Source organism: Strongyloides ratti (assembly GCF_001040885.1).
Source record: "Strongyloides ratti genome assembly S_ratti_ED321, chromosome : 2".
Lineage (NCBI taxonomy): Eukaryota > Metazoa > Nematoda > Chromadorea > Rhabditida > Strongyloididae > Strongyloides > Strongyloides ratti.
Window position 1 is genome coordinate 9,323,663 of NC_037308.1, and position 26,688 is coordinate 9,350,350.

General features: G+C 25.4%; 9 protein-coding genes across 9 annotated transcripts; 6 read left to right on the forward strand and 3 right to left on the reverse strand.

Moving 5' to 3' along the window:
* Positions 1–1,293: 1,293 nt before the first annotated feature.
* Positions 1,294–2,479, forward strand: SRAE_2000296800 (Mitochondrial ribosome-associated GTPase 2; the record flags this gene model as incomplete). The annotated part of the gene is made up of 2 exons (XM_024654105.1): positions 1,294–1,572; positions 1,613–2,479. 2 exons carry the CDS (start codon positions 1,294–1,296, stop codon positions 2,477–2,479), a joined length of 1,146 nt encoding a protein of 381 aa, XP_024507510.1.
* A 2,194-nt stretch (positions 2,480–4,673) lies between these two features.
* On the forward strand, positions 4,674–5,050 carry SRAE_2000296900 (Protein of unknown function DUF2650 family-containing protein; the record flags this gene model as incomplete). The annotated part of the gene is made up of 2 exons (XM_024654106.1): positions 4,674–4,927; positions 4,975–5,050. The coding sequence occupies 2 exons, from the start codon at positions 4,674–4,676 to the stop codon at positions 5,048–5,050; spliced, it is 330 nt and encodes a 109-aa protein (XP_024507511.1).
* A 99-nt stretch (positions 5,051–5,149) lies between these two features.
* On the forward strand, positions 5,150–6,472 carry SRAE_2000297000 (26S protease regulatory subunit 4; the record flags this gene model as incomplete). Its single annotated transcript, XM_024654108.1, has 1 exon — positions 5,150–6,472. The coding sequence occupies one exon, from the start codon at positions 5,150–5,152 to the stop codon at positions 6,470–6,472; it is 1,323 nt and encodes a 440-aa protein (XP_024507512.1).
* Positions 6,473–6,626: 154 nt separating this feature from the next.
* On the reverse strand, positions 6,627–6,830 carry SRAE_2000297100 (Hypothetical protein; the record flags this gene model as incomplete). Its single annotated transcript, XM_024654109.1, has 1 exon — positions 6,627–6,830. One exon carries the CDS (start codon positions 6,828–6,830, stop codon positions 6,627–6,629), a length of 204 nt encoding a protein of 67 aa, XP_024507513.1.
* A 2,174-nt stretch (positions 6,831–9,004) lies between these two features.
* SRAE_2000297200 (Histone-lysine N-methyltransferase 2D) lies at positions 9,005–16,044 on the forward strand (the record flags this gene model as incomplete). The annotated part of the gene is made up of 2 exons (XM_024654110.1): positions 9,005–9,207; positions 9,366–16,044. 2 exons carry the CDS (start codon positions 9,005–9,007, stop codon positions 16,042–16,044), a joined length of 6,882 nt encoding a protein of 2,293 aa, XP_024507514.1.
* An 826-nt stretch (positions 16,045–16,870) lies between these two features.
* On the reverse strand, positions 16,871–17,767 carry SRAE_2000297300 (Acyl-CoA-binding protein, ACBP domain and Ankyrin repeat and FERM/acyl-CoA-binding protein, 3-helical bundle domain and Ankyrin repeat-containing domain-containing protein; the record flags this gene model as incomplete). The annotated part of the gene is made up of 1 exon (XM_024654111.1): positions 16,871–17,767. The coding sequence occupies one exon, from the start codon at positions 17,765–17,767 to the stop codon at positions 16,871–16,873; it is 897 nt and encodes a 298-aa protein (XP_024507515.1).
* Positions 17,768–18,112: 345 nt separating this feature from the next.
* Positions 18,113–18,857, reverse strand: SRAE_2000297400 (Eukaryotic translation initiation factor 4H; the record flags this gene model as incomplete). Its single annotated transcript, XM_024654112.1, has 2 exons — positions 18,113–18,667; positions 18,738–18,857. The coding sequence occupies 2 exons, from the start codon at positions 18,855–18,857 to the stop codon at positions 18,113–18,115; spliced, it is 675 nt and encodes a 224-aa protein (XP_024507516.1).
* Positions 18,858–19,986: 1,129 nt separating this feature from the next.
* Positions 19,987–24,798, forward strand: SRAE_2000297500 (Transcription initiation factor TFIID subunit 1; the record flags this gene model as incomplete). Its single annotated transcript, XM_024654113.1, has 1 exon — positions 19,987–24,798. The coding sequence occupies one exon, from the start codon at positions 19,987–19,989 to the stop codon at positions 24,796–24,798; it is 4,812 nt and encodes a 1,603-aa protein (XP_024507517.1).
* A 355-nt stretch (positions 24,799–25,153) lies between these two features.
* Positions 25,154–26,428, forward strand: SRAE_2000297600 (Zinc finger, CCCH-type domain-containing protein; the record flags this gene model as incomplete). Its single annotated transcript, XM_024654114.1, has 2 exons — positions 25,154–25,259; positions 25,308–26,428. The coding sequence occupies 2 exons, from the start codon at positions 25,154–25,156 to the stop codon at positions 26,426–26,428; spliced, it is 1,227 nt and encodes a 408-aa protein (XP_024507518.1).
* Positions 26,429–26,688: the final 260 nt, after the last annotated feature.

The window sequence follows — 26,688 nt, forward strand, 5'->3', positions numbered from 1 at the left end:
TCCAAAAGAACTTTCATCAATTTCCGTAGTTTAAAATAGAAATAATCTACAAGTAATTGTAATGATTCTTTTTATCATTTTATTTAATCTATATTATGAAGTGACTTGCATGTGTAGTTGTAGTTTATCTTATATTTAAAAAAGTTTAACTTAGTTTTAATGTGTAATATTTTTGTAACTTTTCACGATTAATCTATTTAGATTCTGATACTGTTTTTTTTTGATAATTTCTCCTTCATTAATTTTCTTTCAAATTTTTGTATTTAAGAAAAAATATTTTTTAAAGTAGTTAGTTAATTTATTACTTTCATTATACATACATACCCTACAGATAACTGTATTTTTTTTCTCAAAAGTTTAAAAAAATATGAATAAAAAAATTAAGTCTTACTTATTTCTTCCCTATTATTGGTTCTTTTAAAATATTGCATTAAAAGTTTTTAGCAATTATACATTGTAAATGAAAACATACTTTTGAATTATTTATTTGATAATGATTTCTTGTTGATTTATTATTGATGAAATATAAACTTTTTCCATAAAATTAATTAATTTGGGTGCCGGTTTCCTTTATTAAATTAATAGAATTAAATTAATTAATTGTCTTACTTTCACATAACCCTTCTCTTTTTAAACTTTTCTTAATTAATGTCATTAAAAGTTTATTGGTTATATTTCTATAACTTTTAAAAATAGTGTAATGAAAAAGTATTGGCAAGAGAAAAATTTTTAAAATTATATAATTATTATTTTTTAAATTTAATACTAATTTATTTAATTTTATTATACTGTTTTGTTTCCATTGACAATCAATTATGAAGATGAAAAATTTCTCAGTACACTGTAATGTTGGAAATAAACAACATCAAAGTAGTTAGTGTTGCATAATAAATTTTAATATTTTTTTCTCCACTTCATCTTGGTTTTTTTTTTTAAAAAATATTTTTGCAATCAGTAAATTAATGCTCTTTTAAAAAATTTTTTTTGTAAATATGATAGAATATCACCTCATTTCAATAATCTTTAATGTTTCCATATTTTTTTAATAAAAATTGATAATTATTTGGTAAAAAAAATGATAAGGAAAAATATTTGAAAATTTATCTTATTTCCCACCTTTTTGGTAGCGCAATAAACAATCGTTTTAAAACAAATTGGAAATATATTTATAGAAAAAATTTTTGAAATATAATATTATTATTATTTGTTCAGTAACTTCTATACAATACAAAAAAAATTAAATTATAAATTTGGTACATATTATAAAAAAAAGTTTTTTGAAATATTTATTAAATGTTTTTATCTTTTCTTCGATTTGCCTCTTTCTCAGAAAAATCAGGCATTCTTTTACATGATAAATTACGTTTATCAATTAAAGCAGGTAATGGAGGTTGTGGTTTAGCTAGATACAATGGAATAGGTGGAAATGGAGGTAATGTTATATTTATTGCAAAATCTAATGTAACATTTCCATCATTTTTAAAAAAATTTCAAACTGATTACACTGTTAAAGGTGAGAATGGCGCTAATAGTGTTATTGTAAATCTTGTTGGTAAACACGGAAGTGATAAAGTAAGTTAAACTAGTATCAATTATTTAAATATTATTTTAGATTTTAGAAGTGCCATTAGGTATTGATTGTGTAAATGAAGTAGATAAAATGCTGGTAGCACGTTGTAATAAACATAATCAAAGATATTTAATAGCAAAAGGTGGATTGGGTGGTTGTGCATCAAATAACTATCAAGGTAGAAGAGGAGAAAGATTTTTATTAACAATACACTTAAAAGTTAAAGCAAATGTTGGTTTCTTGGGTTTTCCAAATGCTGGAAAAAGTACATTATTAAAAGCATTAGTACCTAAAAAAAAGATAAAAATTGCTCCGTATCCCTTTACAACGTTGAGACCACAAGTTTGTCATTTTAAATATCCAACAGATAATCCACAAGACTTTCCATTTTCTTTAACATTTGCCGATTTACCAGGTTTAATTGAAGGAGCTCATGTTAACAGAGGAAAGGGATATGAATTTTTGAAACACCTAGAGTATAGTGATATTATCGTAATGGTTATTGATATATCTGGCTTTTTTTTATCTAATAGTAATGGCAATATCTATAGAAATCCATTAGAATGTATATCAATTTTAAATCAGGAAGTAGAAAGATACAATTATAAATTATTAAATCGGCCTGTTGTTTTAGTTTTAAATAAAATTGATATTCCTGATGGTGAAAAAATTGCTGATGGTATTAAAGAAGCTATTGAAAAGCGAACATGGTTTAAAAATGTTCCAGAAGACATTCGCCCAGCTAATCCTATTTATTTTCAAGAAATTGTTAAAACAAGTGCTAAAGAAGGCAGGCTTAATAATTTTCAAGAAATTGTAAGAAAACTATATGATGAAAAATATCCTTTGAGAACATTAGATGATATAAAATTTTCAGATAATGATGAAAATTCATTAAAAATAATATAGTATTTATTGTAAGTAAAAAAATTATACAACAGAAAGTGAATAGTTTTTGTTTGATTATTTTTGTTTTGTTAAATTTGTTTTATGATAATTAATATAAATTCAATGCAAAATTGATGTAGTTGTAAATGAAGCATTTTAATTGAGATTTTTAAAAATTTGGAATAAATGATATTTATAAACATTACTTTTGTAATTAATTTTTAATTAATTTTCATATAGTATCTACATTGAAAGAAATTCTATTTTTTTACTAATTTTTGAAATATAAAAATTGATAACAAAAAAAAATATTTATTTTATTTTAAAAAAGTTGGAAATCAGAAAATTTTTCATGATACATTTTCTATCATATGTTGAATTCAGGAAATTTCATGAAAATATGACTAGGTTTAATTGATCATATTATTTTAAATTTTTATTTTTCTATAATTATGATTTTATTAAAAATTTATTATTTTTCAAGGACTATCAGATGAGTGTATTTAAATTCAAAATTTTGAAGAAAAATTATTTTTATAAAACACTATTATAAACAATATGAGAACTATTTTTGTCTTGAGTAGATTTTAAGTTAAAACAATTTAAAAAATATATATAGAAAAAAATTTAACAAATTTAGTTTTAAAGTGTAAGGAACTTTTTATAAAAGTATTTAAATTACTGCACTCGGAAAAAAAATTCAATCTTTTTTCTACAATATTTAATAATGTACAAAAATTTTGCAATACTCAAAAGAAAATTTCTAAAGTCTAGAATGGTGTGCTTTTATTTTTAATAATAAGAAAAAAAAAACTTGAACATTACAAACAAATGATTTAAAATTATGAACTAATAAGATAATTTTATAATAAGCAACAGTAACTGACATTTTATTCGTTTATTTTATAAATACCATTTGTATAAATAAAATTAAAATCAATGGCTAAATACTTTTTTGTAAAATAAATAATTTTTGTAGCTTTTATTTAGTCGTAAAAATTGATTAGCTACTAAAAATTATCATCAATTTAATGTTTATTTCTATTACTTATATTTTTATTTAGTAATTTAAAAGTTTTATTTCTTTTTTGAAATAAAGAGATTTTAGTAATGATTCATTAAGATTGTAATTAATTGTAGTAGTTTAGAAATTTTTTATTATAGGAAAATGATATATTTATATAATTGGTTAATCTTTAGTCATTTAGTTTGTGACTATAAATTTTTTTTTCCAGAATTCTGATTAACAATTAATTAATCTTTTTTTCTTAGAAAAATTTTGGATATCTTAAAACTAACTCATTTTTTAAATATTTATTGCTTAGTTCCTTTTTTTCATTTAAAAAGAAAAACTTATTAAATTTATATAATACTTTCAAATGCTTGAATTTAAAAAAATTTTTACCACATTACTTTTATTATAATATCAATATTTATGTTTAAACTAAAAAAATTTGCTTAGAATAAACTATTAATAATAATAAAGATTTTTTATTGAAACGAATTGATAATGGTTTTAACAAAAAAAAGCAATTCTTCTAAAGAATAAATATATTAATAAAATTTTTCACATTAATTATAATATTAAAATTATAAACATACACAAAACATTTTAAGTTTTAGTTTATATTTTATTGAATAAAATTCTTGAAAAAAATTTTTTTTTTTTGTAAAGTTTGAAATTTTTGATAGAATTATTGTATTATATTTTTTTTTAATTCAATCAAATTTAATATAATTTTTTGTTACTTTTTTTCACAAAATAAAATTAGTGATATATCAATCTATTAAAATTTTCATATGCTATAAATAATGATGCAATATATGATAACTTTTATTGTATAAAAAAAGAAAAGGATAATTTTAATAATTATAAATATAAAAATTATTACTAGATTTATTTTTTTGTATTATGTAATAATTTAACAGTAAAAACATTTTATTAATTGTATTGAATATAGTTAAACTTTAATAACATATACCTTTAATTCCTGATTTATGGGGATAAATGTGAGTAAAAATTAAAAACTGGATGATTACTTTTATGAAACAAAATGTGTTATACTTCATTAACCTTACTTTCAAATAGTATAATATATATGTGTATCAAACAATTGAATACAAAAATATACCTTCACTAGATTGATAAATTTTATTTATTTTCATTTTTAACTGTTTTGTATAAATTGTCGGGAAAGAAAATTTTATTAGTGAAATGATTGTTTTTTTTATTATATCAATTATTTCCTATTTAAGTATCTTTATTGAAGGAACTCCTTCTGTTTACTCATGTCCTGGAAATGGAAATTTATTAGGATTTAGAAATAATTATCTTCCCTCATTTCAAGGAGCTTTAGGTGGTAATGTAGGTGTTGGAGAAATATGTGGTACTGGAAGTATTTTTCATTATTGGTCATGTTGTGAAGAAAATCCTTTTATGTGTTGTATGAGATTTGAAACTTGGTTTATGTAAGTTTATTTTTTAATTTTAATAATAATATATATTTTTTTTATAGAGTTTCATTTTGGATATCATTAACAATTTTTTTAATAATAATATTTTTTGCCACTTTTCGTTATCTTACCAAATAAAAAAGTCTTTTAAATATTTTTGCATTTTATTATTAAAATTTACATTTAATAAAATTTTATAAATTCTATTTTATTTGTACCTCATTATTATATTTTGGAATGGGTAATGTTCAAAATAAAAATGTACAACCTCCTGCACATATTGATGCACCTAAGCATGCTTCAAATAAAGTATCAAGAAAAATTGTTCCTATAGATAGATCAGATGATATACTTGCAAAAGTTCCAAAAATTTATCCACAAAGATGTTGTTATTTAAGGTTAAAACGTATGCAACGAGTTCATGATTATTTAAAAATGGAAAAAGATTATGTAAAAGTAACATCTAAAAATCAAAAATTTGATAAAAATATTATTGAAGATAAAAAAACTATTAATAAACTTCGAGGAAAAGTTGTAGGAATTGGTAAAATACTAGAACTTTTTGAGGATGAAAAACATGCTATTGTATCAATGTCACACTCAAAAAGAGAATTTTATGTACCAATTTTATCAATTGTTGACAAATCTTTATTAAGAATTAATTCAACAGTTCTTGTTAAAGCTGGTGGTACATCAAAAAATATACCTGTAGCAGTTGTTGGTGTATTAAAAAATAATGATGATGAAACTATTAATACTTATAAAGTAACTAAAAAACCAAAAGAAACATTTAGTGAGATTGCTGGATTAGACCAACAAATAATTGAGTTAAGAGAAGCTGTAGAATATCCTTTAACTCACCAAGAATTATATGATCAAATGGGAATAAATAGTCCCAAAGGTGTTATATTATATGGCCCACCTGGGACAGGAAAAACATTATTAGCTAAAGCAATTGCTAATTCAACAAATGCAACATTTTTAAGGGCTTGTGGTAGTGATCTTGTACGAAAAACTTCTGGTGAAGGTCCAAAACAAATAAGATATCTTTTTGAGATGGCTAAACAATATGCACCATGTATTTTATTTTTAGATGAAATAGATGCTATTGGAACAAAACGTTTTGATACATCTTGTAAGGGTGAAAAAGAAATTCAACGTACAATGTTAGAACTTCTTAATCAATTAGATGGTTTTGATGATCGTGGAGAGGTAAAAATAATAATGGCAACTAATAGAATAGAATCACTTGATCCTGCATTAATAAGACCAGGAAGAATAGATAGAAAAATAGAGTTACTTCAACCAGATCAAAAATCTAAATTACGTATTTTTAAAATACACTCAGGTCAAATGAATTTGGACAAAGATATAAATTTTGAAAAAATATTGTCAAAAGAAAAAAATATGAGTGGAGCTGAGATTAAATCTATATGTAGTGAAGCTGGAATGTTAGCATTACGTAACTTTCGTAAAATTGTAAAAATGAATGATTTTGAAACAGCATTGAAAAATATATTTCTTAAAACAAAAATAGAAAAAGAAGAAATTTATTTATAATTATTTTAATTGATATTTTAATTATTTTTAATAATGATGATTACCTTAAAACTAGTTCTAATTTTCTTAACCAATAAATTTTTGGTACTTTTCGTTTTATCCCCCTCGAGTAATAAATGAATAAAACTGCTGTCCGGAAGGGGAGCCTGGTATCTTAAAACCAGGTGCCAATTCGTACTCCAGATTCTTCTCTACATTTTTTAATGTAGCATCTCCAATGAACCTGCTTCCCAAACTGCATTTTCATTTGATGTCCCTTGCTGCATTCTTTTTCTTCAGGAATTATTCCATGACTTTGGAAGAATTTTACGGCAGCTTTTTCATCAACAATTTTATCTGATAATTGTAAAAAATTCATTATTTTTATCTAAAAATAAAAAAATTGAATTTAGCATAAAATTTTATTATAAATAAAGAAAAAAATGATTCAAATATCAAATCCTATAATGTTTCCAATTTTTATCAGTTAATTTTTTATTCCCATCATTATCAGTTAATACGTAAAAAGGTTATTTATGATTTGTACTTTATTTAAATTCATTCTACTTCCTTTATGTAATTAAGACTTTATTTGAGAATATTTTATCAATTATCATGTACTTTCTATCATTTTTTTTTGGGGGGATATAACCGAAAAGTATCAAATTTTTTATTAATGTGCCACTAACTATAGAATATATATCCCGATTAAGTGCTACAAGATACAGAAAGCTAACAAACTGTATTTAACCTTTATTTCATGTATACAACTTATTAGAAGTATGTATACTTTTTTTATTTTGTATACACTTTATAAGCCGTATATTCTGTACAGAAAGAATAAAAAAAATAAGATCTAACTGGATCTTATGAAGAATTACAAATTAAAGACTTCACTAACGTAGAAAATATTCTTTTAATAATTTAAAATGATTTAATTTAAAATAATTTAGTTGTTATAATTTTTTTATTGCATGAACGCTGTTAATTTTTAATTGTTCCTTTTCTTATAAACTGTAATCACCAAAATAAAATATTAATTAAATAATTTTTTGAAATTAACAAAATAGACAATAAATTTTAAAATTTAAGCATTAATAAATTAAAAAAAACATTTTAATTAAATTTAAATAATGAAGCATTGGGTAAATAAAATTTTTTTGAGATTTTGATTTGATAATCAATCCTTTTGGATAAATATAATTTGTTTTAATTAATTAATTAATAATCAACTGCCTTTATTTGGAATATTTTTTTAATTGTATACAAGATATGTACAATTTGTATAAAGATTGTAAATTTTCTGTATATCATACAAATACAATCAGTATCTATCCCGTAAATTTCTTGTATACATTTTGTATATTGCGTATGGCTTCAAACCGGGATATATATATATTTTATTAAAGATGTGCAAGAATAGTAAATGTACTATATATACTTTATTCAAATTTTTAATTGCTTTTAATTATACTACACCCGCTTGTACCACTGTATAGCGAGTAGGTCTTTTATCAGTTGTGATACATTTATAAATATAGCAAACTTGACAATAACGAAGCTGGCAATTTTCGGTTCGGGACCAAGGCATTTTTCCAATACTGATAGAAGCATCCTACAATCAATTTATTAGTATTGTTAGTAGTACTAGGATTATTGTGTACTCAGATATGATATAGAAATTTATACCCAATTTAGATTTACTAATATCTTGATTATATTGTAATTTGTAATATATTTAATTATATTTTTAAATTATTATTAGATATCTTTTTAATATAATAAAAAATTATTTTTTTTAAAATGGTTTTTCATAATATTGTGGCATTCGAAATTTTATTAAATAATTGGTCCTGATAGAGCAAAGTGTATATTAAATATTTTGTTATTAATATTTTCTATTATTCACCTTATTTTACGCTTATAATAACAAAAATAAATCAACAACGAAACCAATAATTATTTTCAATTGTTATATAATAGTAACTTATAAAACTTATGTTTTGTACTATATTTTGTATATTAATGATTGCTTGCTTTTCCTCATTCTATAAAAAGTACGTTGCCATACTTTAATTAAATAATCACACACAATCATTTTATAGTAGAATTATTGTATAATATTTAAATTTTGAATTATTTATTATTTAGTTTTAGAATATTATTTCTTTCATTTTATAATAAGAATTTAATTATTTATAATTTTTAATGAAAAGTTAATTATTTATTTAATAATTATTAAAAAAGATACATTTTTATTACAACTACAATAAATTATTTTTACTTTTTACTAAAATTTAAAGATAACTATAATATCAAAATGTTTCTTTATAATTTTGTTACATTTCTTCATAATTTTATAAATAATTTTATAGGTGTAATAAAGAAACTCATTTGCATAACTTAAATTTATTTATCAATCGTTTTATGTAGATTTCTCCAAATTTAACTTTTTTTTTATAAATTAATATTTTGTTTATTTTTCTCATAGTTAGTTTAGTTATAAAATTTCCTGTTATAAAAATTAATTTTTTAGAATTATTATAACATCAGATGAACTTTGACTTTGAAGAATCATCGAATGATTCACCAAGTTCATCCTTAAATCTTGATATCAACTCTACAATACCTATTCGTAGAAGTGAACGAGCACAATTAAGGAAAACTACTTTAAAAGCTGCTAATAAAACGTGTATTCAGTGCGAGAATATTGTAATTAAAGGTGAAGCTGCCCATGTATGCACTATTTGCCATAGGTAAGTTTATTATTATGCATCTCTATCAAACATATATACCTATTTTGGGGAAATGATACAATATTATTTTGATTGCTTTGTTTTCATAATATAAATATAATTTATTAATAATTTTTGAACAATTTTATAATAATTTTTTAATTAAATATTTTTTTTAGATCAGTACATTTCGATTGTGATCCAACAGTAGATCCATTTTCGGATTCTAACTCAAGCTATAAATGCATGAATTGCCAAGATAATATAAATGCTCAATTAATTAATGATTTTTATGAACCATTAGAAGTAGGAACAGGCTTAAATTATACTTCTTCTTTATCTTTACCTTCAACTAGTTATAAAAATTCTGTTGAGTTAAGAGAAATGTCTTCACATTCCAATTTATTTTCTGATAATTTAGATCCAGAAATTTTTTCAACAATGTCGTCCCCAACAACTGGTACTTATACTACAGGATCTAACTCTGCTAGAGAAAGTCCATCATATTTTACAGAAACATTAATATCTAATGCTTCTAGTGATAATGAAGAATTAAAAAATAAACAAATAATTAGTGCTCCTGCAAAAAGAGGTAGAAAAAAAGGATCGACAAATAGTACCAGAGGAAAACGTGGTCGTGGGGGAACTGTTACTATTGGTAATAGAGTTCCAAATACTACACTAACAACTTCAAATTCTAACAATTCACTAGAAGACTTACCTATACAAACATCAAAACCAGTTAGAGGTAAAAAAAATGGACGTGGAGCTTCAAAATGTGATAAACTTAGTACAAGGGGTGCCAAAATTCCTGGAAAGTCTACACGTGGAAGGAGAAGTAAAGCCCAAATAGCTGCAATGGCTGCAGAAACTAATACAAGGCAAAGTGTATCTCAAACTCCTACTTCATTGAATACGGTTCCTGATCCTGCTGAATCAAATTCTAAACATTCCTTAATATCTGGGCGTTCTTCTGATGAACATGAGTATCTACGAACAATGGTTATTTTTGATTCCAGTGATCAATATATATGTACAAAACCACTATGTCTTATTTGTGGATCTATTGGAAAAGATCAGGAAGGATTTATGATAACTTGTTGTACATGTGCTCAATCTTATCATACGTATTGTGTTACTATTCATGATAAATTAGGAGATACAATAATTGAAAAAGGATGGCGTTGTTTAGATTGTACTGTATGTGAAGGTTGTGGTAAAGGGGAAGATGAACCAAATTTATTATTATGTGATGGTTGTGACGTTTCTTACCATATTTATTGTTTAACACCACCATTAACTTCAATACCAAAAGGATCTTGGCGTTGTAGTGATTGTGCCAAATGTTCACGATGCCTCAAAACTGTTCCATCAAATTATGATTTATCTAAAATGGAATCACTTTGTGATATATGTTATTCATTGAGAAAATGTCCTAAATGTGATCAATTATATGAAGAAAATGAAATTATAATTAAATGTTGTAAATGTTCTAGATGGATTCATGGAAAATGTGAAGATTTAATAACTGAAATTCAACTAGAGACAGCTGCAGAAAATTTATTCAGGTGTTCTATTTGCATTCCAAAACAAAAAGAAGACATAGCAAATATTGTATGTGTTGATAATGTTATGTTAAATGGAAAATCTACACAAAAGTTAGTTGCTCTTAGTAATTCTGTTATTCAAGCACAAACTATGAATTCTGCAAATAAAGATCATTTTCGGTGTGTAAGTAGTATGTCAAATTCTGATCAAATTTCTGTTATTACTGGTCCAACAATGTTTGATCCTATGACAATGAATGATGATAGTAATCATATGATTGATGAGAATGATCATTTTAATAATATTAATAATGTTAATAATGGTATAAATTCTATTATTAATGGTCTTAAGGGCATGCATTCTCCTGTTATTTCTTCAAAATCAATACTTAAACAACAATATTCTATTGGATCAGGAAAACGTGGTGGTAAAATAGGTGTTGGTGGTTTCTTTCCAAGATTGGTTAAAGGAAAATCTATACAATCATCTATTGATAAAGTAGAAGATGATATTGATGATATAAAAAATACTAGTACAGAAATAAAAAATTTATCTACTGATGTAATTGATGGTGAAAAGAAAAAGCAACGGAAACCTAGAAGACCAAGAAGACCTGCAATGGAAGATATTTATACTCCGCAAATACAGGAAGCTTTTTTTGGTTGTAAAAGTGTTGATTCAAAAAGTATTTTAGAAATGGAATTTCCTGAAACTGAGTTCCATGAAACACAAAAAATTGATATTGAAAATATTTGTGATAAAGATTGTAGTAAACTTGGTGAAGAGTCATCTGAAAAATTACGTCAAGATCAAAATGAAGCTTTAGAAGTAGGTCAATGGATTAATGATGCTGATTTTACAAATGTTGAAAATATTGACTTTGCTGAATTATTTGGTGATGATGGTGAAGAATTTGATGATGATTTTAATACAGATGATGAAGTTTCAAATACTGATTCGATTGCAACAACACAAATGGAAGATAGTTATACATCTTTTCAAAATACAGGCAATCAATTTAATGTTGTTCCAAATGACTTTTCAGGAAATTCTAATATTTTAAGTACCGGAAAACCTACTCAACCAAATAAAGTTAGTAGTCAAATGAAAGATTGGGAAGACGATGAACCATTAGGAGATAAAGCAACAAAAGCTGCTGTATTATATTGCAATATTAATTTTCCTAATCTTATTGTTGAACATCCAAAATGGAGTGATCGTTCCAAACAAATTCATCGTTTATGGAGAGCATTAGATCAAGAAACACGAGGTATATGGGTAGCAAAAGCTCGAGAAAATCGTACAAAATTAGCCAAACCACGTGGTTCTACTGTTGGTGGAGGACAAAACAGTAAAGGAAAAGGTTTTAAAGTTCCAATGACACCTGGAATAGAAATAGAAGGAAATAATTCAATTATTAACTCAAATGGTTTCAGTACTCCAAAATCTGATATAACTAGTCCACAAATAGATGTTCAATTAGCTATAAATCCAATTTTACAATACTTAACACCATCAGTTGCAAAGGAGTATGAGGATCTTACAAATTCACTTAATTGTGCAAAAATGAAACAAAATAAATTAGATCAGGAAGTAGCAAAATTAAAAAGAGCAAAGAAAAATTTAGGAGCTAAAATTAGATCACATGTTAAAAGTGCTAAGGAAGTTAATGAGCATGCCATTGTTGAAGAAATAGCATTAAAAGAAAGAAAACAAATGGAGGCTCTTGTTATTCAAATATCTGAAAGGCAATCTTATTTAGATGCAGCAAAAAAAGACACCAAAAATATTGAAAATTCTATAAAATTATTTGAACATAAAAATGGTATTGATAAAATGCTTATTCATGGAAAATTAACTCCAAATAAAGGGTCATTTGATAATAAAAATACTATACTTTCTGATTCTCCAATTGAAGAAGAACCTGTAATGACAAAAAGAATAAGAAAAAGAAAAATTCCATTTGTTTATAGGCGTAGTTTAGGATTAGGTGGAGTTTTATTTGATTCATTAGAAACATCATTAGAAAGAGATATTTATTGTATTGTTGATGAAATGATATGGAGAATTGAGGAAAAAGAACGACCACCAATATATGAAGAAATAGAGGAATTTGTCAAAGCTAAAAGGAAAAGAGCTCCAAATAGAAAAACATTGGCTGCCAATACAATGTTAAATGAATTAAATAAAGTAGCAGAAGGTGATTCTTTAATCTTAAAAATTAAAGATGCTTTAAATAATATAGAACCATTATCTAAAGATGCATCACAACCAGAACCACATTATAGTTGGTATTTTACTTATAGGTTTGGTATTACTGAATTCAAAGAAAGTGAGGATTACTTTGAAGGCCAGGATAATTTTGGGTGTCTCAAAATAAAAGGACTTGACGAACATCTTAATACTGTAAAAAACGAGTATAATTATGAAAAAGTTATAGAAAAAATAGTTAGACGAGCACAACGATTAGCTAGTGAGAAAGTTGAGGAAAAAGAAATAGAAGTTAAAAAAGTTGAAGAAGCAAATAAAAAAGCAATGGCAGCACAAGAAAAGGCAAGATCTCAATATAATGATAATAATTATCACGTTAGTAATCATCAACATCCAGATTCAAAAAACTGGAAATCACCTTATCCTCCTTTGTATGGAAATAGAGTAGATCCAAGAATTAATAATTTTAGAATAAATCCAAACGCTAAGATGGATGTTGTAATAGAAATGGAACAAGATTCTATTGAAAATGTCAGAAATGTAATGCATAAATTAAAAGAAATATTAAAAGTTAGAAATGAAGACCCATTTACATTTACAATTAAACCACTTCAATTTGATAATCGTGTTAACATTCAACATAATAGTATAGATGATATGAGAAATCGTCAAAAACAAACTCACCATTATCATTCACAGCAAATTGTCAATGGTTATCAACCACAGGAACAAGTCCTTCCATTACCAATAAGAGAAAAACCAAAAGAACAATGTGTTTTAGATTCTTGTAGTAATTGTAGAAAAAGTTTTAATAAAATGGCTATGGATCCATTTTTATTAGATATTGGTTTACGTACAGCTTTCCCTGATCCAGATATACATTATTGTAGTATTGGATGTTATGTAAAAGCACTCCTTTCAAATGCTATTTCTCTCAGGACACCACAATTAGAAAAATTGGCTAAATATATTGACAAAGACACTTATGCTATCCTTCGTGATAGTTGTACGGAAGTTTTTGTTACAACATTAACAAAAGAAGAAATGAAAAATTCTGGTAATAAGCAGCAACAAATAAAAATGGAAATCGATCAACCATCAATAAAAGAGCAATTAAATAATTATGAATGTTCAACTAAGCATGAAATAAATTGTAAGTCTTCTTCTGCTACAGAAACTTCACTTACATCAACATCAGGTTTTTCAATGATAGAAAAAGCATTTGTAACAATTCCTATTAGAGAACATATAGTGAGAGTTACAGATATTCCACTATTCACACATCCATATTCTAATATAGATCAAGATTTAGATTTTAAATGGAGAGGAACAATATGGAAAATGGTAACAAAAGAACATCTTGATACATTTGTAAGACCATCTTCTGAACTTCAAAATAGATTTAAAAAAATTCAGAAAAAATATTTTATTAATGAGTATAATGATGTATCTGATACAAGATATTGTGCATTCTGTTTTTATATTGGAGATGGAGAACAACGTACATTAGGAAGACTTATTAATATATTTCCTTCTGTTTGGGTACATGTTAATTGTGCTTTATGGAGTTCTGGAGTTTATGAAACACCAACAGGATGTTTAAAAAATGTTGATAAATGTTTAAATGATGCTCAAAATAATGAATGTTGTGTATGTGGTAATGTTGGAGCTTCATTACTTTGTTATAAAGCTGAATGTAATAATTTTTATCATTTGCCTTGTGCAATAAAAATTAAAGCATTTTTGGTTAAAGATAAAACAATTCAATGCTCAAATCACACTAATCCACCAATAGATATTGTTAATAATTTACAGGCACTCAGGAAAATTTATATAGAAAAAGATGAAAATTATTGGTTAACAACACTTTTTCAACAAAAATGGCATTCTAGAACATTAATATTACGAATAGGTAGTATGATATTTAGATCCTCGGGTGAACTACATCATGATAATTTTAAAAATTGTTATACAAAAGATTTTATATATCCTATTGGATATAAAGTTAGTCGTTTTTTTTGGAGTGACACTGATATAGGAGTTTGTCAAATGTATGATTTAGAAATTATTGAAAAAGACAGGCTACCTGTATTTACTGTTACTAGAACAAGTGACAACAAAAAATGGGAATCTTTTAATTGTTCTGAAGCATTTAAAGAAATAATGGTAAATATACAAAAAATTAGGGATCGTACTTCTAATAAATTATTAAAATTATTTGGAGATTCTATTAAGGGAGAAAGTTTATTTGGTTTACCAGAACCACATATTGTTAAAATAATTGAATCATTACCAGGTGTTGATCAAATATTATCATATTATTTTAAATATGATAAAAAACAATTACTTAAAATGCCATTACCTGAAAATCCTACTGGTTGTGCAAAATGTGAAGATATAAATAATTATAAGAGACCTATTAAAACATCAAATACTATTAAATCACATTTTATGGGATCACCATGTAAAGTTAAAACATTAGATAATGCTAAAAGAAATAGTAGTAGAAATAGGATATCTTTACTTTATCCAGGTATGAGTGATTCAACAATACGAGCTTTAAGAGCTTCCGGTTTAACTGATGATATGATAGGTGATGGAAAATATAAATGTGATCCTGGTTCAATTAGTCATATTTTTACTCAATTTAAAAAAATGGAAAAAGATTGGAAAGATACAGTTTATTTATCAAAGTCAACAATTGCTGGTTTAGGGTTGTTTGCTAAAAGAAATATAGATATGAATACAATGATAATAGAATATAAAGGAGAAATAATTCGTAGTGAAGTTGGTAATGTCAGGGAACGTTATTATCTTGCTAGAGGAAAAGGAATTTATATGTTTAGAGCTGATGATGATACAATAGTTGATGGTACTGAAAAAGGTGGTTTAGCAAGATACATTAATCATTCATGTGATTCTAATTGTAAAACATCAATTATTGAATATAATGGAGAAAAAAAGATTGTAATAATAAGTTGTAGACCAATACAAATGCATGAAGAGTTAACATATAATTACCAATTTGAATTGGAAGATTGTGAAGATAAGATTCCTTGTATGTGTGGTGCACCTAATTGCGTAAAATGGATGAATTAATAAAAGGTAAATGTATTTAGATCTTTTCAATTGTATGGTATACTAATATGGACAAAAATTTTATAAATTTTTATACATAATTTCTGTAATAATTGTTTGTCATTCTTATGAAAACATTTTAGTTTTAATAATAAATATATTTTGATCTCAATTAATATGAACTATTTTTTATTTCTAATCAATTTCATATATATATATTTTATAAAATGTCTTTTTTTTTAAAAAAATAATACTTTTGGTTTTATAATTTAATTTCAATATTTTTATAACTATATATATATTTCAACTATCTAACAGCAAAAATATATAAATAGGAACTGTAATTGTTAATTAAATATTTCTAATTTTATAAAATTAATTATAATGACATTTTAAATAACAGATTTTATTTTTTTGTATAAAAAAATTGGCTCTTAAACAATTAATGTTCAAAATTTTCAATTATAAGATAGTTGTATTACGTATAAAAAAGTAATTAAAAGAAAAAAATAAAAAATAATAATTTAATTGTGAGATTTTATTTTTTTTAAAGTATTTAAATAAAATTGTCAATAATATTATGACTAATATTAATTATATATAAATAAGTAAAAAAATTCAACACTAATAAATAAATAAAAAATTTAATATTATTAGATTGGTTAAATAAAAAAATACCATTTTAAAAATTAAACAGATTCATTTTGTTTTTTAAACTATCATTTTCAATAAAATTTTTTATACATGATTAATTGAACTAGACATCTAAGAATTGTATAAATTTGGTATCAAACAATAAATCATTACAAAGACTAATTTTTTGATATTTTAAAATAATTTTATAATATTAAAAATGGTCAAATTTAATCTGATCTTCTTCTTTCATTTCAGAAAACATAATTTTTTCAATACTCATTGTAAGGTCTCTCAATTTTTTTTCTTCAAGTAAATCATAAACCGATTTTCCTTCATTGTTTTTAATTTCAAGATTAGGAGAATGTCTAGCTAAAATTAATGCAACATCTTCATGATCACATTCAATGGCAATATGCATAGGTGTCTGTCCCTCATCATCTTTTTTATTAACATCAATTCCATTCAAACATAACAATCCACATATCATTGCCCTACCACTATCAGCAGCTAAATGAAGGGCACTCATTCCAAGGGTTTTATCCCATAAGTCTAATAATAAATTCTTTTTATCACCATCTAAAATTTTTTCAACTGAAATAATGTCATTATTTTGAAGTATTTTTTTCCACTCATATAATAATTTTTCATTGTCATCTGCATTTTCATCTAATTCCTCTTCCTCTTCATGTAACATTTTTGATGGTTTCATATCAACTGACATTGTAGTATTATTAACAATAGTATTTTCGGATAATTTTATCCCAGTTATTGATTCTACCCTATCAATATATTCTTCCATTGCTTTAGATTTGGTTAAACAATTTTTATATGCATTTACCCAAGCATAAAATTTATTACTACCAACTCTATCAAAAATACTTGGACAATTTTTAGATAAAGGTTTTCCTTCCGTAGCACATTTATATCTTCCATAAAAATATAAACTATCTTTATTAGATAATTTATTAACAATGCTAGGTACTATTTGACAGGCTTTTTCAAATTTTTTCATTAATATTACATCAACTGTTTCATCATTTTTTTCAAGATCTTCAAGAGACAATCCATAACTCCAATCATAAAAAGCAACCATATGTAATGCTAACATTTTTTTTTTTTAATATCTATTTAATAAATAAAGTTAATCACAAAAATTTGAATAAAAAAATTAGGAAGAAAACCTTACTACTTTTAATAGGAAAAAAAATTAAATTTTTTTATGTAAATAATTAAAATTCATCTTATTAAAATTTAATGAATTAAATAATAAAAAGAAATATCCACTTTCTGAGTAAGAGATATAAAACAAATAAAACAATTATATAGGAAACAATAAAAAAATTATTATATTAATTTTCCGTTAAATTATTTGGAAGAAAGTAGTCTAACATTAATAAGATGATTATATATAAAATATCAAACTATCAGCCATTTACAGAAATAGAAATTACATTTATTTTTCTTTGCTGACGGAAACAGTTTTTCCAAAAATTTTGGCAACTCTAGCGGCTTCCTCCTCCTGCTGTTGAAGTTTTATTCTTGCTAATTCTTCTGGATCTGTTGTACGTGGTTGAAGTTTAAGTTTTGGTCTCTCTGGATCATCAACTACTTCAACAGTACTTCGGTGACTATCACGAGTCGAGTTCCCGCGTCTACGATTTGAAGAATGAGCGTTTACCCACTTACCATTTTGAAGACGTTCATTTTTATCACTTTTTTCATGTTGATTACTACGATTATTGTATCCATTTCCTTTTTTATTGTCATGACGTTGACTGCTCATAGGATTATTACCTTTTTGTTGACCATAACTTCCTCCACGTTTATTCATGTTTCCTCCATCACGTGGTTTTGTGTTTGCAATATCAATACGTAGTGGTCTATCAACAAACGCATGACCATTAAACTTGAGAGCTTTAGCTAAATCTTCACGTGTACGAAATTCAACATAAGCATATCCTTTAAATTTATCAGTCTCTCTATCACGTACCATTTTTACCTCAACCATCTGCAAAAAATTTAATTTTTTTTTTACATGATTACATTAATAAAAATTAAATGTTACCAATTAAACATACATCACAACCTTTGAAGATATCATCCATGTCACCTTGAATAGTGTCATATGGTAAGTTTCCAACATAAACTTTAAAAGGTGGATTTTCAGGAAGCTGAACAATTTCCTTTCGTTCACTCATAATTTTTCTAGAAAAATTTTTATCTAATTAACAAAGTTAGTTAAAAAATAATAATGTTAATCGTAAAAGTACAAACTCATTTCAATTAATAAATTCCACGACCATAGTAATTCATATCCTTCTAGATGTACTAATAGCAACCATTAAATTTTTTAACATGAATTTTAATAAATTTAAATATCTGCATATGTGACAAATAACGACTGTGTCAAAATTAAATTAAATATTTTACTTAAAAAAAAAATTACGAGGCTAATTCTTATATAAAATGTATAAAATTAATCTACCTTCTATTCAATAATAAACAACAATTAGTCACCACTAAAAAAGTTTAATTGTAAAAATGTTTATACAATTATAATATGAAAGAATTGCAACTAAGAACAGATTTCGAAACTCTTGATACTATCTAATCATCAATCCATAATTATAAAACATATGATAATATATATAAGTTTTGTAGTTGTACAATAATTGAACATTGGTTTGACAAGTATAAAAATTTGAAAAAAAAAAAATAGATGAACAATATTAAACATACAAACAACAAAAGTATGTTTAAAATAGCATTAAAAAATAAAAGTTTATCTTTTTTTCACTATATATCCCAATTCTCTACTACACACCTCATAATTAAATGTATGATTTAATTTCCGTTAAAATAATTCCAAATTACGTAAATACATCTATATGTAAAAGTGCCTGATTAAAAGCTGTACTTATAAATCAATTAACAGATATACATAAAAAAAAATTACTATATTTTAAGGAAATATTTTTAAGAACTATATAGCATCAGGATGGCATTATTCCAATAAAATTCTTTACACGAACTAAATTTGTCTAACGATATCTTAAGAAGCATAGTACGCATATAGAATTTGTTATAATGTATCAATTTTTTTTTCTATAATTTTGACTACTAAATTTTAAATTTTCTTTTTTTTTATTGTTTTATTTATTAATTACAATTTGAACATTAAAAAATTTCTTTCTAATAATTATTTTAAAAAAATAAAAACTAATAAATCATAAAGAACATTAAACTATTTAAAAAATATATTAATTTGTTTTTAGTTTAAGGTAAAGAATTTTTTTTAATGTATATATATTTTAAAATTCTATTATAATGGAAGATCAATGTGTTAAAATGAATGAAGAAATTGATGAAAGGCATCCATTATGGCTTGTGTTACCAGAAGAATTAAAAGATATTGATCCTCAATCTATTTTTCATGATTTTAATAAAGAAAAACCTCTTCGTTTTGGGCGAATGATGCAACCATTAATGAAAGAAAGTTCTAAACTTGAAATTTGGTGGCAATGTAAACATTTTTATAAAAGAACAAAACAGGCACAAATAGAAAGTAATGAAGAAAATAAAGAAGATGATAAAACAATACCAAAAAATATTACTGAAGATGATGTTGTATTTGATGATCTTTATTTATTACGAATGCCAACTGATTCTTTAGGACAATTTCAAAAAGTTCAAGATGTTAGTGATGACGAAGAAGAAATTACTCCATGGAGAAATGGTCCTTCAAAAATTTGGTTTGATAGTCTAAATTTACCCAATAATGCCACTTCAGATGATTTATTAGAAAAATTAAAAAAAAGTATACCATCAGAGGAATCTATAAAAGGTATGCGTGAAGCTAAAGAACATGAAGCAAAGATAATTAGAAGTTTAAATACACCAATAACTAGAAAATGGTCTAAATATATGAATCATAAAGCTTTTCTTCCTGTTAATTTAATTAACTGGGAAGAAAATATTGTATATGATGAAATTCAGGGTAGAAAAGTATTTATGAAAAAGTATGGAAAAGGTCGTATGCCAGAATGTGGTTGGATTCCAACATCAAAAACTAAGTCCTACGAAAGTTGGGTTAATTTTATTAAATGTAATTCTATTGAAATGTTACTACTAAATAATCCTATTGTTGATGTTACATTTGACAGTCAAAATGAAAAAAATTTATTAAATGAAAAAGTTTCAATGTTTCCATTTGATAATTATGAATTTAAAAATACTAGATGGGAAGATGATATTATTTATGATCCCATTAATCTTGAGAAAATGCCAGAACCAAAAGTTTTGGTAGTTGATTTTAAAGATGATCCTAGAGCTTATGGAATACCACAAGATTGTGCCCCTGAGAGTGTTCCTAATGAAGAAGGTGGATTAAATACTTCAGATACTCCATTTTCTCCCGTTAGGGGTGACAAAAATGCACCAGCTCCAACAAGAAAATCAAAGATGATTCTTAGTCAGGTGCAACAACGCCAAAAACAAGAAGAAGAAGAACAGATGGAAAATACAATGGCCCGCTTTAATGATAAAGATCCTTTTAATTTAAGTTGTGATGAATATTATTGTGCTTCAAATAAAAGGAAACTTCATAATACTGATATTGTCATTCAACATTCAGTCCCAGCGCAAAACATTAGTGCACTATTTTTCCCAACATATTTAACTGTCGAAAAATTGAGAATGTTCCATCGTGTTCCAATAGAAGCTATGAATAGAAGATTCTTGAGAACACTATTTCATGGAAGGTTTATACCGATAAAAGGACTAACAAAGTATATTCAAAAAAAAGAGCAAGAAAGAAATGATATAAAACAAGCTGAAGGAGGAGGTGATTACTTTTTTATGCGTGAACCAAAAGATTTAAGTGGTAAGGATGGAACACTAGTTCTTTTAGAATATATGGAAGAACACCCACCTTTACTTAGTCAACCCGGTATGGCAAGTGTCATAAGGAATTACCATCGTAGAAAACCGGGTGTTGATCCTGAAGTAAAAATGGATTTTGGTTCATTAACGTACACTCACTCATCACCTTTCTTAGGAAATATTCCTCCTGGTACAACAATTCAAAGTATTGAAAATAACATGTATTCAGCCCCAATTTTTCAACATAAACCTAAATATTCAGATTTTCTTTTAATTAGAACAAAGGAAGGATTTTTTATTAGAAAGCACCCGGCGCTTTTTGTTGTTGGGCAAGAACATCCTTCTTTTGAAGTCCCTAGTCCAAATTCTAAAGCTGCTACTAACTTTTTTAAAGATTTTATTATGGCATTTATATATAGACTTTTTGTTAATTCAACAGAAAATCCAAAAAGAATAAAGATTGAAGATATTAGGCAGGCTTTTCCAAATCAAGCTGAACCTTCAATTCGTAAAAGATTAAAACTTTGTTCAGATTTTAAACGATTTGATAAAGGAAATGAATCAAATTATTGGGTTTTGCGAGATGATTTTAGGTTACCATCTATTGAAGAAATAAAAGCAATGGTTACACCGGAAATGTGTTGTGCTCAATATTCTATGATGACAGAGGAAAGAAGACTTCAAGATGCCGGTTATCGTGTTAAAAATAATGTAATCCAGGAAAAAGAAAATGATAGTGAAGATGAAGTAGCTCTTGAAGATGAACAAAAAAGTGCTTCATGGAATACAACAAGAGCCTTTTTACTTGCAAAATCAGGTAGATGTGTACTTGATAATTCTGGTATTGCTGATCCAACAGGAAAGGGATATGGTTTTTCATTTGTACGTGTTAGTTCAAAACCACCTAAAGAGGCAAAAAAAGATGAAGCTCCTGGTCCAAAGAAGTTAGTAACTGGAACAAATGCTGATCTTAGAAAGTTACCTTTAAAAGAAGCCAAAGAAATTTGTAGGTCTTATGGATTGACTGATGAAGATTTGAGTAAATTAACAAGATGGGAAATTATTGATGTGATAAGATCATTAAGTACACAAAGTGTTGGTAAAAATGAAAATGGTGGTTTGTCAAGGTTTGCTAGAGGTAATGTTAAGTTTAATTTCTCTGATATGCAAGATAAATTTAAAAAACATTGTAAAGAGATATGGGAAAAACAGGTTGAAATGTTATCAAATACAGAAGAACCACCAACAGATGATGGTGAAACTGGTGAAGAAAGTGAAAATGAAGAAGAAAAGAAAGTTCAAGAAAAATTAGAAAGCAAAGAGTTGACTGAAAAAGAAAAAAGACAATTAGAATATGAAAGAGAAGAGCGTGAAAGGAAAGAATTTAAAAATGCTCTTGAAAATGGTAGTGATTCCCTTCTGGAAAATAATAGTTTTAAGAATGAAAAGAAAAAGAAGAAAAATGATGATGAAGAATGGGAAAATAAAAAATTAATTATTAATCGAGTTGTTAGATTTGGTGACCGTCCAGATGAGAGAAGAAGTGAAACAGTTACTGATCCTGAAGTGATTAAATATTATGTTAAAATTAAGCAAAATAAAGATTTTGCTTATATTAAGGCGTTTGCTGAAGCTGATGATGACTACAAAGAAGAAAAGAGACGTGAAAAACGTCGATTAAAGGATAAATTAAGGAGAATTCAAACAAAGAGTAAAACATTAAAAGAAAATGACAATAAAGATAATAGTGAAAAGAAAGAACCAAAGCCAGTTGCCATTAAAGAAAGTCTTTTAAAGATGAAATGTAGTGCTTGTGGAGAATTAGGGCATATGAAAACAAATAAACATTGTAATTTGTATGGGCAAAGAGAAACAAAAATAGGAGATATATGTAAGACTATTGATGATTCTCTCAATGATGATGATTCACGCCTTAGTGCTAATGGTTCTGTTGTATTAGATGGCTTCAAAATGAAAATTCCTAAAACAATTGTTCAAAAAAAAGGTAAAGTTCCAAAAATTGCGATTCCAAAAAGTGCATTGTCTAAAGCAAAAGGTGATGAATCATTACAAAGTACTTTAGGTGGCATGAATGATGATACAAATGATTCACCTGCCTATTTTACGGATATTTCTTTAGAACAGACAATTCATGATAGTGATATAGATAATTTCACAGATGTTGACATGATGGAAGATTCTGCTCCTCAACCACCAGCACCTATAAAACGTGGACCAGGAAGGCCCCCCTTACCTGCTACATTAGCTAAAAGAAAAGCATTGGAGGGTTGTGATTATTTAGCTAAACCTGTTAAAAATGTTCAAAGAAGAAGAGCAGATCCTAGAGTAAGTATGGCTACTATTCTTACTGAAGTAATGAATGAAATTAAAAATGTTCCTGGTTATGTTTTCTTTAATAAACCTGTAAGTGAAAAAATTGTTAAAGACTACTATACCATTGTCAAAAATCCAATTGATCTTCAAACAATTAAAAAGAAAATAGATAATCATGAATATGAATTGAGAAAAACATTTATTGAAGATTTAAAATTACTTGTTGATAATTCTATGTTATATAATGGTATTAAATCAGAATTTACAATGACTGCATGCAAAATTTTTGACGTTGCAAAAGAAAAAATTTCACTTAATGATGATCGATTGATAGAACTTGAAAAACAAATTAATCCTCTTTTGGATGATAATGATATTGTAGGCTTTTCTTATATACTAGGAAAAACAGTTCAACAATGCAAACTAGTTCCAAAATCAACTGCCTTTCATGTTGAAGTTGATAGGCATAAAAATCCATCATATTATTGTTATATCTTGAAACCAATGCATCTTGGATTGTTAGAAAATAACGTTGAAAAAAGGATATACCCAACAGTTGATTCATTTTTAGTTGATGTCAGATTAATATATGAAAATAGCAAAACTTTCAATACTGAAAATCATGATCTCACAAAAAAGGCTGCTGAAATAGTCAGAAGAGCTATTAAATACTTAAGAAAGTATGAAAATGATTTAAGGGAACTTGAGTCAAACATTATTGAACAAAAAGCCAAAGAAGGAGTAACTTTACAAATGTCTTCATTCTTCTTACAAAGGCAACCAGAAGAAGTTGAAGAGGAACAGCCAATAGTAGAAATTGATCCAACGTTCGGAGATCTTGAATTGAGTGACACCGATGAAGAAGGTGATGAATATGATACACCTGAAATTAAAAAACCTCGTTTCGAAGATTCTACTATTTAAATAATATTGAATTCTATTTACCATTTGAATTATTTGCTTAAAATATCTCAGTATCTATTTTTTTTTTTTTCAATAAATAATTTTATATTAAAAATTAAAAAAATTTATTTTATCTTTAACATAATAATTACAATTTTTTTATTACGGTGTACCAAAAAAAGTAATAATAAGTCTTAGAACGAAATTAGTTAAAAAAAACTATCATAGATGAAAAAATTTTTTAGAAATTCGAGCACTGTAAAAGTTATTTTACATTGAAAAGCACGGGAATTATCTTTTGTTATAGCAAAAAATATTTTATATATTAAATCAAAAGTCTAGTTATAAAAAATTTTGCATATTTATTTATTTAAATATGGTATTGGAAGAAGAAAAAAAAAGTTTAAAGGTTGAGTGTGAGAACATTGATGTTGAAAAAAAAAATGTTGATGTTGAAGAGGGGGAATTGACGGATGAAGAAGGTAGGGTAATGGAGACGAGATATCTATAATTTTAGAATGATTTTTTAGAAACACCTTATGAAAGAATATTAAAGGAGGTAAAGGATTTAAAAAAGAAAGATTTAAATATATGGAATGATATAGCAAAAAATTATAGTGTTCCATATCAAAATAGTTGTTGTAAATATTCAGAAAAAGATATTCCAGAAATTGATCCATATGGTGAAGAGGTACAGTATAATTGTACTGATACAAATAATTTAGTTTTTAATGATTTGACAATTGACGAAATTGATTTAATATTTCAAAGAAGAGCTAAATTAATGGAAAATTCTTATAGTCCAATGGAACAATTTAAAAGACCTAGAATGTGTAAATATTTTAGAGATGGATTTTGTAGAGATGGAGAAAAATGTTTTTTTTCTCATTTATTAGAAGATTCAAATAGAAAAACAAGATTATGTAAATTTTATGAATATACAAGTTGTAATCAAAGTAGCACATGTAGTTATTGGCATGGAGAATTTCCTTGCTACAAGTTTCATATTCTTAAAAATTGTATGAAAGACAAATTTTGCAAGTATTCACATGAACCATTGTCACCTTATGCTAAAGAAGTTTTGGAAGAGTATGAAAAAGAAAGATTTGGTTACAAAGATATTGATAAAAAAAAAGAAAATATAAAACTTGATACTGTTAATTTTGATAATCCTCAAATGGATATTGATTTTAGAATTTGGATTCCCAAATTAGAGTTATCTGTTGATCAAATTAAAGAATTAATTAAAGATGAAAAAAACCAAAGTGGCAATTTTGATAATTTTAATGAAACATTAACAGAAATAGATGACTCCTTTAACATTAGAAATATATTTAATTCAATGAAAGTAGAATCTCATTTAATGGGGAAAAAAGATTCTTTAAATTGGGTATCTGCCATAAAACATGATTTATCTTTTGAAAAAAATAAAAGAAGTTCATCTCGGGGACGATTTAAAAATGAATATTCAAAAAATTCTAAAAGATCATATGAAGACACATTTTTAGAAGAACCTTTTAAGAAACCTAAATCTTTACCATTTAATCTACAATCATCTTGTGATAAGAGAAAATCTTCAAAGTCATATGATCGTAAAAAAGTAAATCACTACAAAAACAATAGAAATAATTTTGGATTTAATTATCAATAATAATTTTTCTTATTGTTTCTTGTTAGCAAGTTATAACATTAAAATAATATTGTATTATTATTTATTTTTTATATTTAACAAGAATAATATATTAATATATAATGTGTTTTTTTTTAACTAATTATAATACTTTTAAAAATATTTATATTTAATTATGTTTATTGTATTAACATTTTCATTTATTCTTTGTTAAAAAAAATTTAAAATAACAATTTTTAAAATATAAACATCAGTTAGTTTAAAAAATGAAAGTAGATGTT